The following is a 12,263-nucleotide window of genomic DNA, read 5'->3' on the forward strand; positions in this document are numbered from 1 at the left end:
AAAATCCATCTTGCTGACATACATCTGGGGATGAGTGTGGGGTGGAAAGGCAGAAGGATGCTTGTGCTTTCAATTACGCACGTGCACACATGCCCTGTCGTAAATTACGCACGTGTACACATGCCCTGTCGTAAATTTGCGATCCTTTTAAACTAAACAAAAAAAGTAAAATATAACTGTGGCTCGAACAGAAACTGCAATCTGAAGAGGCAATGCAAAAGTTGATTAGAAAACCAAGAGTTGGGAAAGGGGAAAAGAAATAAAAAAAAAAAAAGGGAGGAATGGGGGGGGGAAGACAAGCCAAAGCAAATGGGACTCTTGTGTCCCAATATGGAATGCAAAGCCACCACTGGGGTGAAAATGGGGCAAGGACAGGTGACTGGAAAGTGACAGAAGAATGAATCTCTGATAGTCGCATGAGAAATCCCCAATTAACATATTTCTACACCAGTGAAGAAGCAGAAGGCAAACTGAGATTTGCTTCAACCTACTGAGTTTACACAGATAGAAAGGCGGCTAACTCCAGGGTTGATAATGATGCCAGAGATGGCCACCTTTAAACTGAGGTCATAGAAAAAGGGGGGTTGAGTTTTATTTAGGAAAATCTGTCACATGAACTAAAATTAAAGTATGCATTCCATTCCAAGTAACTCTACTTCTGGAAAATTTATAATAAAAAGCTAATTAGACTGGGGTATATGGATACTCATTGATTTGTTGTTTATATTACAGAAATAGTCATGAGTTAAATAGTTATGGCTCAGGGATTGGTTAAATAAGTTTTACTTCATCCATGCCAGAGGAAATGTTTTAATATAGATATTAAAAAGGATAAGGTAGATATGTGCTTATTTATTGCTAATTAAAATAGTATATATGTGTGTATATAAAATGAACTTAATTACATTAAAGATCAGTATATTTTTTGTGCATAAAAATTTAAAGAGATAGCCACTAATTCAGAGTCACTCAAGTATTGAATTCATGACACCCTTAAGGTCTCAGTAAGTTCTACAGTCTCCCTTAACTCAAAGAAACACCTAACATTTTTCTTTATCTAAGGTTAACTTAACAATATACTTGTTTCCTAGCAACAGCAACTATATGAAATGCATATGCATTGAAGGAAAAATACATATTTAATTTTAACCCCTCTCCTGGCTAGTTTTTATGCCAACTTGATGCAAGCAAGTGTACTCTTTTGTCCCCAAGTGACTTTTGATCACGATGCTCCGTCACATCCATATTAATCCTAACTAAGACAGTCCCTGTGTATATACATTACACACGACACATTTTCTTAATCTGCCTCTGGTGGGACCATGGCCACCTTCATTTCCCAGTCCCTATTGAGTTTTGGGTGGCACATCTTTTGATTCGCAGAACTTCTCAAGAACCTAGGCTTGCAAAGATTTGACATGAAAAAGGACGGGACGCGGTCTGATCCTTACACCGATCAGTAAGCACCCAAGCTAGGGAAGTACACGATATCTGGCTCATCAGATGTCTCGGGGTTTCCATCAGCAGTGCACACACCCTGGGAGTCCTCTCAGGGCCTGGGCACCCTGGTGCACTGTGGGAACCAGGGCATCAGACTACAGGCAGAGGCTCTTCCTGGAAGGCTGATTGGAGGAAGGAGGAGTTTTCTTCCTTGTGCACACTGGGATAGGTTAAGCTTTTTATAGTAAGCATCTATGACTTCGTTAATTGTTACTGGGCTTTCCCATATCTGAGAAAGATAACAGCATGCACAGCAAAGAGAAAGAGAACATGGGAGTCGTGGAGAATAAAAGGAATCTGAGCGCAGAGCCGAAGAGGTGCCACAAAGAGCTGTCTCAGCGTGTCATGGAATTTTGGCTGTGCCCCAAGTTCCCCTGAGCTGTTAAGTCAACACACTTGCTTCTCTCCTAGGGCAGAGCCAAGTGCTGATGAAGCTACCGATGACGTAACCTCAGATGCCCAGCCTGAGGCCAGCCACAGCTCCCGAGCCCTCTGCCTGGGTTCCAGCCCCAATGCTGCTGCATTCTAACTGAGTATCCTTGGGCAAGTTCACTTGCCCAAGCTCTGCACTGCCTCAGTTTCCTCATCTGTCCCCCAGTGAGAAGAGTGTTTGCAGCTGAGGGGGTTTGATGGAAGTACTGTGAGATATGGACAGTTGTGGAGAGGGGCTAGCTGGGATCCTTGCCATCTGAAGGGAAGGAGACAAGTGGAGGCAGCGGAACCTTCGCGTCCGAGCACCCATGTCCAGGAAATGGCGAGAAGCTGTGCCAGCTACCGTGTCATAAAGAGGTCCAGAGAAAGGCCAGAGAGACACTGCAAAGAACTGTGTCCAAACCGAAGCTGCAAGGAGGAAGGAACCTCAAGCAAACAGATGTCGGTATAGAGGGTACTTGGGCCTTTTCTCCTCTGGTCTTATTCAAATTAGAATAGGGAATAGGGCAATTGCATGAGATTATGGATTTTTCCCCAGCAACCCTCCCATTCCCAAACATTATTATTATTATTATTATTATTATTATTATTATTATTATTACCTCATCTCTATGTCCCATAAGGTGACGTCATCACTGATCCAAGGATTAGACGGCTCTGCTGGCGTTATGAAAGGGTCATACTCCACATATTGCTCTGTGTAAGCGATTAAGCTGTAGAAGGAAGCAAGGCGAAGAAGCTCTGATTTCCTGGGGAAGCTCTCCGTTCTGCCCCACACCAGCACCAGAGTGTTTGCAGGGAAATCCCACTCCCGTGTCTGACTAGCTGAGCCGCTCTCCATTGTCTGATTCGCTTCCTGTCACAAATGCTAGTTTTGCCCTGTTGCTGTAGGTTTTAGTAGAAACACACTGTCCTCGCCCAATATTTAACTCTTTCCTGGAACCTTGGTGCCTCTCCCCCTGCTTATGCCAGGTTTACTGACACAGAGGTCCCAACTCATTGGTGTGATACCCAGCCTCCAAACCCAACCTCCAAAGATTATGGATCTCAAAAATAAGTAGAGTCCACAGGGAAGAATTCCACAGTTCTTCCAGAATTCCCAAACAAATTATTCACTTGCTGTATAGGTTTCTAAATCCCACCTGACCCTGACTTCACATAGGTAATTGCAACCAAATAGCCATGACTAGCTAACATGTATATAGAAATTAGAAAATGCCTAGGGGCAGTGCTGGCTCTCCTGACGTATATACAAAGGGGAGAGTGCATGTGTGTGCGTGTGCACATGCATTTACACATACATAAAGATAAGCCCAGTGAACCTAACTGCCTATCACACAGTACTAAACGATCAGATGGCGGGGGATGGGGGCACGGAGGAGCAACCGTGTCGGCTGGCTGTCTTACCCCAGTTTTTCTCATAGGAGCACCCGCCCTCTGTCTTTTGCTTCCGGCATTTGACAGAAAGCATAGGCTTTAGTAGCTGTTCTTGCTTTACTAATTTTCGACACGGACGTCGCTTTTACCATTGGTCCTCTAGCCTCCCCATTCCCCCCTGTCTTCTGATGAGCTCCCAGATGAACTCACCCAACCACCGTTGTCAAATCCGTGCCCAGATTATTAATGGGATACAACTGTTGACCACTAAGTTAAGCAGCACCCTACTCTTTCCCAGTGTTTTAACAAATCTGTAACAGATCTAGAAATAGATTTTCCCCCCACATCTTTTATCAGATACTCCATCAGGCTCCCCCGCCTCCAGAAGGTGCCCTCTTCTGCAGCCCTTGGTCCCCATGCTTCTATCTGGATCTCTGGACCTGACCCAGAGCCATCACTGTGGGCTCTCTTCACCTGTGTATTGATCCCTTGTCCCGTGGATTCCATTTCTGGCTCTTGGGTTTACATTTAGCTGTGATGAAGCGCATCTGTTAGCAGCTTTCTAACAAAGGTGCGTGAGAGTTAAATGTTTGAGCCCTGGAGGCCTAAAAATAAAAGTTCCCGTTCATCTCAGTATTTGACCGATAGCAGTCGGCAGAGGTCACTCTCCTTCAGATTTTGAAGGTATTGCTCTATAATTTTGACATCCGGTGCTACTACTGAGAACTCTGAGACCATGCAACATGTTATTTTGTCAGTTTCTCTCTGTGGATTTAGAGTTTATTTTCTTGCTAAAGCGCTCTGCAATTTCATGGTGGCCTGTTGTTTTTATTCTTTATACTGAGCATGACGTGAAATAAATTTAAAAATACTCCCGTAAGTTTTATTGCTTTACTATTTTAATACTCTTAATCTCCCAATTTTCTTATTCAACATGACAATTTTTTTAACACATGAGCAGCCTGAACCATGATTCCAATTTTTCCTTTAGTATTATTTTATTTCCTTGCTTCACAATCTTTTGACCTACCTAGTTATGTATTTAAAACATAGGTGGACACACTCTTATGACTTTATTCTTATCAGTACCAAGTTTCTTGCTTTATCAATGAAAAGTCCTTGCATATATCCAGGGTCACTAATTCTCTGTATTCATTATTTATTTCTTCTGTTTGTTGTTTTTGTTTCCCTGTGTCCCTCCCTTCTGTTTCCATATGTCAACAGTATACCTCCTTGAAGATACAGAAAAATCTCTGGACATCCATTTGTGCTGAAGAGTCAAGTATGCAAACCAGCTTGGAGGCTGGGTATGCGTGTGGACAGTCTGTAAACCGATGGGCATCCTGGGCAGGTTCCAGCCAGCCTGCTTGTCTTTTTATTAGCGCTCTGAGATGGAGCTAGGCTCTTTCCCCCGAGGGCATTCGTTTTTCTCTAAGCACATGTTAGTGAGCCATTCCTGCAAGGCTCATGTTGTAAATGTTTGAGGCTTTATGGACCAGATAGATTTATTTCAGCTCTTCCACTGATACACTGAGAGGGTGGGGAGCACCACCCCGTCTGGACTCAGAAGCCCCATAGCTCAGTAAACAGAATGCCTACTGACTCTCTTGACTTCACTTGACCTCAGTGATGTCGAATGTACCTGAGTTGAGGTTATGCGGCTCAGTTTCTCCAGAGAGGAGGGAGAGACTGGTTTGCAGGAGGAGGAGGCGATCTAAGGACAGAGTCTCTAGAGGCAGACTGGACCTGTTTGGATGCTGTCAGCTCACATCTCACTCTTGCCTTCCATGGTTCTCATGACTCCAGGAGTCTGTAGATCTGTTTAGGTCAACTGGCCTACTTTGAACCACACTTCTGCTCCAGCCTGCAGATTACAGTGTTCTGCATTCTGTCCTTACCCACTTCCTTTTTGATCAAATTCTGAAATATTCTAAGTTAGCAAAGCTACAAAAGGCTAGGAACCAGCTGTGTGCAACCCCAACACTTGGGAGCATGAGGCAGAAGATGGTGAACTGGGGGCTAGCTTGGGCCATTTAGAGAGACCCTGTCTGAAAACTGACCAACCAACCATACAAATTAGACAAACCACTGCCCGGCTGAAAAATTCAAGTATCTACAAATAGAGAAATGAAGGCCTGTGGGTTATGGTTCTCAACGTCATAGAATTTTCTTTCTTGGGAAAATGTGTTGAACTCATTAATCTGTCAATCTGTTAAGCTTGTTTAAGACAGATGAAGGGTCTCCTCCTTCCTGGGCACCGAGCAGGTGTTAGGCTCTGCGCAGGCACTGTGAAATCATGGTCAGTATTAATCCAACACTCTTTATGTTGATATTGTATGGGCACACTAAGGCGGGGACAACCTGATTTCCTAATTAGCAGCTGTGGACTCCTCGTTGCTAACCTGAGCAAACGGACTGAGCCTAGCGGCTGGCGGGAATACCCATGCACACCAGCATCCTCCGTTTTATACACTCTGTGGATGGTTTCAGTTAATATGAAAAGATCACAGCTGACCGCCCTGGATCTTAAAGAATCTTTCAAGCCAGGGCTGCTGGAAACAGTCGGTGTCAGACTTTTTGTTATCAGAAACTTTCATGCACTCCAGATAACCCCGCAGCCATTTCCACTTTGGCCCAAGGAAGAGGAAGAGCACTTCCCCTGGTGGAAGGACTAATTACTAATCACCGCTAAGAGGGAAAGTCCTTTGGCCCCAAACACAGCAGGTCTCAATGATTATGAATGGTGCTAAGACACAAGATTCTGACTGGCCCAAACCAATGGTTGATTGGTCCAAACTCAGGGCTATATAAACAGTCTGCTCAGGCTCACTCAGTGAGAGGGCTGGGAGATGCTCTTTTTGTGCCGCCTTTTCTGGTGTTGCAGCATTCGGCCCTATAAAAGGGGTCTCTACAGTGATATTGTCTTGCTTACTGAGCCGGTAGCACCAAGAAAGAGATAGCAGACAGTTCTGATGATGGCAGTAGCTGCGATGTAGCTGGAAAAGGCATAGTGAGGGGCGTTGGCACGATTGCTCTATAGCTGAAGAATAAGTGGCCACGGGCCCAGGCATGGCCAGCAGTGGTGACCCTCACTGCCTAGCAGTCTGCTCATCTTGTTAATAAACCTGCCTGACTGAATGTCCTTGTCTGAATGATCTCAACAGTGCCAGAGACTGGCTTCCTGAGAGACAGGCAATGTCACCCCCGGCTCCCAAAAGATGTCCCAGAGGAGGCGGACATCCTGAGTCATCTCAGCAGCAAGCTGACAGCTTCTATCAGATCTGAGTCTGAGATCTGAGAGCATCCAGGAAGAAGAGAGGAAGCAAGAAGATGAAAGAGAGCAGAGAGGGGGCTAAAGGATGAAAGGCTGCGAGGAGCCCGAGAAGCCACCTGGAGGCCCTGTCCACCATAAGAGTTTCAGAGAACTGGTCTGTCTTCAGGATCGTGGGTCTCAGTCCCGAAGATGAATGTTGTGATCCTGGATGCCGCCATAGGCAAGAGGCCCAATGCCTCTTAGCACACTCACAGGGCTGAGACTCCATACCTAAGGACTGAACGAAGACCCTGACACTGGAGTACGGCTCGCCACTGCTACCTGCTGCCAAACACGGACGGAAGCTAAAGTTGCCCAAGACCAGCGTTTGAAGGGTGGTCTCTGTGAAAGTTAATACCATCAACTCAATAGGATTTAGAATCGGGGAGCAGAAGCCTCTAGGTGTTATTTAGATTATGTTTAGCCTCTAGTCATGTGTGTGAGGGGTTATCTTGATTTGATCAATTAGGGCAGCATCCTTCCCTAGGCTGGGATCCTGGACTCAGAAGGAGGAGAACGTGAGCTGAGGGCGGGCAATCCGTCCTCTGCTTCCTGACTGCGGGTGCCATGTAGCCAGCTGCCTTAAGCTCCTGCCATCACGGGCGATACTCTCAAACTGTGAGAGAAGGGTCATGGAGTAGAATGTGGGAATGGACGAAGCAAGTTTCCTACTCCTCTTTCCTCTTCTCTGATCAGGTTTCTGAGAGTTAGGCTGGAGTTTTCAACCTGGAAGGAGGTATCCAACTCTGTGGGTCAGGGCATAGGGCTAAGTCTCTAGGTGAATACCTGAATGAGAACAGAGGCAACATCGTAGAGGGGAAACACCTCAGAAAAGGCTGGGATGAGAACTCAGGGAGCCCTCGGGCATCCAGAATGACCTACGGGGTGAGGCTGCCTGTCTGAGCACACAAGCAGCAATTGAGGTAGCTGTCTAGACCCAGCCTTCAGCAGTAGAATTTCAAAGGGCCAGGCAGTGACTAAGGAGAACTCAAGCCAGGATGACAGGTTCTTAGAGGTGTTTTAGGGAATGCTGGGAAGAGATGCATCTTCAGGGAAGTGAGCGGAGGAGGGCTGGTGAGGCTGAATGGAGACGCTGGTCCAGGACAATGGGGTTGAGTGCACAAGGCAGGGTTTTGGGATAGACAGTAGGCATGAATGGAATTGTTCCTGAGATACAGTCCAGACAGGGGACAGGATGGACCATGGAGGAGCACGGGGGAGAAGTGTAGGGACCCTAGCGATCTGAATCTGAATCAACACCATGATAGAAGTCTAGTGTCACGGTGACAGTGATGGATGGAACTGGACGTGAAGGATATTTATTCTACTGACAAAGGATTTTCTTTTAAGTTTATGTAAGTGAAGTTGACTAGAGGCTTCATGAAGCATCATGAGATCACATGGGCTCCAGTGTTATATTTCATGGGATCTGTTGAGTTGTCAGAAGCAGTCACATCTGCCTACCAGAGGAAAAGCTGCTTGGTGATGTAGGGGTATTAGGGATGCCGAGAGTGAACCGTCTGATGTAGAAAGGAAACATTGGGGTTGTACATTTGTTCTTAATAATACTGTAATAAATCACCCCGAACTCAGTCCATAAAATAACATCAATGTATCATTAGCCTAGTTTTGAGGGCCAGAGATGGAATGGGGCTCACTGAAGTAGAATTGGTGTCAGTTGGGCAGTATTTCTTTGGTGTGGGGGAAATTCTGGGGAAGAATCCATTTTCTTACCTCATTCAGCTCCTAGGGACTTGCCATTTACCTTGGCTATGGTCCTTTCCATCTCCAAAGCTGGCAATGGCTGAGTAAATCTTTATATGCCCCATCTCATTTGACACTGATTTTTTCTAGCTCTTTTGTGTATCCTTTAATGACATGTATGATGAAACCTGGCTCACCCACAGGATGAGGATACTGAAAGTGTTTTACAGTGTACCTATTGGCAACCTTCATTTGCAATCTCGGTCCTCCCCTGCCGTATGGCATAACCTAACGGCAGGCTATGCTCATCTATGAGAGACCATTGTTCTGCCTGCCACAGTTGTCACGTTAGAGGAATTGCTGCAGAAGGGAAGTCGCAGTCACCTACGGGGAAGATATGGATATAGACATTCATGCCTTGGGAATGGCAAGTCACATGTTGTACTTCATGGTCATTGTCATAGTTCGTGCCAACAAATCCAGTGTTCAAGAATCAATGCTCCTTCCTGTCTTGCATGCCACCCCACTACATGGAAAAGACAAGAGTCAGAAACATGCATTTTCATTCTCTCTGTGTCTCTCTTTCTCTCTCTCTCTCTCTCTCTCTCTCTGATTCTGCTGGCTAATTTATGTCAGCTTGATTGTCCTCCATCTGGGCTGAAAAGGCCTTATTCTTGGGAGTTAGAGTTTCTGAGGGGAAGATGCAGACAGAAAATAAAGTTTTGAGCATCTAGATGGGGTAAAAAAAAAATCTAAGCTTAATGCAGAAATTGAAAGGCTTAGGACTTGCTTCTAGATGATCCAGAGCCATTTCCTAGTTGTAAAAGGAGGTGCAAAATGAGGCAGAGACATTGGCTGGGAAGACCACGAATCAGCTGAGCTGTCTTGAGCCTGGGACTGGGTCTCTTGGAAATCTACGGGACGATGATAGGGACCTAGGCAGTGGGATACTCTCCCAGATGGGTGAGAGCGGGCACAGATGGTATCTCTGGTGTCCTGCTGGGTTCTACTCAGCTGAGGAGTGCAACTGAGATGCACACAGGGCTATCAAACATTGTCAGGGTTCTGCTTGCAAGCCTTGCTCCTGGCCACTGTTGATTTATCCAGGGCCAGCTGCCAGCCTTCGCGGGGACCAATGTGTTTTCGTTGAAGCTGCAGGAATGGAGTTTGTCACATCTGGTATTGCATGTCTATAATAAGAGATTCCGAGGCTTCACAGAAAGGGGACAGGGCTAATAGTGCCTGAGGACTCTAGAGATGCCCAAGGTCCTGGCCCTTCCTGAGCTTGCATAGCATGGCTGCCAGCCCCTTGCCTAACTCTGAAGCACTTCTTTGCATTCTGGGAACTAATAGATTCTCCCTTTTGCTGAACCCAAGTATAAATTATAATTACTTTGCTTTGAAACCTAGCAAATATCCTTGGGATGGGGAGGAAGGTGATGGGCATAAGAAGACCAAGTTCAACAAGGCAGCTGTTTTCAGCTTTGACAGGAGAGGCTCTTGGTGCCCCCAAAACATGTACTTCCTGGTGGCATACAGATAATAAGATGAGTGGACGTTGCTCAGGAGACCCAAGACAAAGAAAAGGCCAGGCAGGCAATGAAGGAGGTAACCATGGTCGATATATACTACTGCTTGTGTCCAAAGTCAATATTAACGACCACAGAAAGTCTTGGGGACTGGCATCAAAAGCAAAGAGGCAAATAAAACCAGAAGCATATAAAGGGCTTTGTAGGGTGCCCAGTGCAGTTGCACATGGGCAGTGATAGCCCATAAGTACATGGATGTGACAGGCACAACAGCAGAACCAGAGGAATTGGGAAATAGAAAGTAAATATAAGAAATACAGAAGATGTCTCTTAGGGACAATATTTGTCATTTGACACTTTAAAAATTCTTGTCCCCTTACTCTTTACTCCTGATGAATGTCTTATTATTATCAAATTCTCACACCATCAGAAGAAGTTAACTTACTGAGTTCTGGCAAAGATGCTGCCTGCCACTGCCAGAGGCTTTGAGCGGGCTCTTGGGTGGAGGTGTGGAACGGGCTAATTGGTCTATATTTCTGCCTCATCTTCCTGAGTAGGTGCTGTTAGGGTGGACCATCTGTGGTCAATGTGTCCTTTAGCACAGTGTTCTCCACCACTGAAGTCATCAGACCCCACTGCATCATGGGGGATGGTGCTGGCATAGAGCTAGCCGCAAAGGCATCATTTTGCCCCTTTTCAAGAAAGAGTCACATGAATCATAGGGTGGTCTCAAACTCACTATGTAGCTGAGGAGGACCACAAACTTTTAATCTTCCTGTCTCTTTCTCCTGGGTGCCAGGGTTACAGGTGTGCACCACAACACCTGGTCTATGGGTATCGGGACTTGAACCTGGAGCTTCATCTATGACGTGCAAACTCTCTACCAACTGAGCTACACGCATGGCTAGCCCTGCTGCAAAGTCAGTTCCTAATTATACTCAATGTTCAAGAGAATAAAGTAGATATTGATTCAGGCTGTAATTCTGACCTACCATGATATATTTGGAGAGGAAGGACATGAAAAAGGGTCTATCCACTTGAAAAAGCTCGGAGGCAAGTTTTAGATTCCACCCTCTCTTCCTCAACAACAACAACAACAAAAACCTCATAATTTCCTCAAATGTTATGTGAAATGATACACACAAAAATTAATAAGCCAGAGAAAGAACAGATACTATCGGCCATAATGAAACAGTACCTGGGAGGGTATTCCTGGAGCCCAGTGCACACCTACGATTTTGGCTGAGAAAGCAGAGAAGTTGAGAAGGCACTGACATTGGGAATTGCTACGGAAAAAGGTAGGGCCTGCAGCTGGGGACAGCATTATTGCAGAGAAAACCCGGTGTGGGATCTGATGTGCCATGCCAGGTGTCTTATGTCCCTCCACATAAGAAATGTACTAAAATGTGTTAGGGCATTCATTGAGTCAGAGCCTCCGAGAAAGTGGGACAGCCAGAAAGCCCACGTACAAGGGGTGTGAAGGGGTCACTCTTGCTCCCTTGCTTGGGTGTGTGCAGTTTCTAAACAGTGATGCTCAAAAGGATACTGGGACAGAAAGGAGCTGATGGGAGAGGAGACAAGATGCAGACCTCTTTACGGGCAGGGAGGAAGGCGGTAATCTTTTCCAGGTGGGAGAAGGTGGGGAGGAGAAAGACTGGAAAGAACCCCTTGACTTCAGGTCACCCGGAGACAAAGTACTCTGGAGGGAAACTTGGGTTTAGTGAAGGTGAAGTTAGTCCCTCAGAAAAGACAGTGTACACTGGCCACACCTCCTGACCGCTTTTCTTCCACTGACTACAGATTCCAGACCTTGATCTGGAGCAGGTGACCTTAGCTATATAAGGTGACTTCTGCCATTTCTTTTCTACCAATTAAGATGGGCTGGGAAAGAGGAAGTACAAGGACAGTTTCTTAAGCCACATGAAAGCAAAGTTGCAATGGCTTCTTTCCTCCCTCCCCTGAATTTATCCTCAGACATTAAGTTCACGGACTTCTATCACCCGAGCAGATTTTTAATAGAGCCTTAGGGTATCCCGCCCGTTTCTTGCTGTCTTATCGCATTTCATTAATTACATTTCATGATCACCGAGGGTCAGGAGGCAGAGGAGGAACCAGCATCCAATTTTAGGGAGCAGCAGCAATCTCAGAGAAGACAAGATGATGTTTAAAAAAAATCAATTTAGCAGTCAGCTGTGACACACAAAGGACTCCCAGTAACGGAGTAAGGGTGTGCAGAGTCTAGCAACAGCAGACAGGAAATGAAACAACTTGATCTGTCTGTGTGTAGGTGCTGTGTAGGGACCAGAGGCCGCACCTCCGGGTACTGTGGTGTCCCACAGCACTGCAGGCTTGGGGAGAAGTCTCTGGCAGGAAAGCTCAGAGATGCCGGGCAATTAGAAACAGAGATG

General features: G+C 45.9%; 1 protein-coding gene across 3 annotated transcripts in view; it reads right to left on the minus strand.

Annotated features, from left to right (window-relative positions):
* The window catches only part of Rgs6 (regulator of G protein signaling 6), a 606,319-nt gene that overhangs the window by 68,904 nt on the left and 525,152 nt on the right, over positions 1–12,263 (minus strand). For all 3 annotated transcript variants that reach the window (XM_038336295.1, XM_038336294.1, XM_038336293.1), the window contains exon 13: positions 2,535–2,645. In XM_038336295.1, coding sequence (XP_038192223.1) covers positions 2,535–2,645 — 111 coding nt within the window. The remainder of the gene's footprint in view (positions 1–2,534; positions 2,646–12,263) is intronic.

Source organism: Arvicola amphibius, chromosome 7 (genome assembly GCF_903992535.2).
Source record: "Arvicola amphibius chromosome 7, mArvAmp1.2, whole genome shotgun sequence".
NCBI classification, from domain to species: Eukaryota; Metazoa; Chordata; class Mammalia; order Rodentia; family Cricetidae; genus Arvicola; species Arvicola amphibius.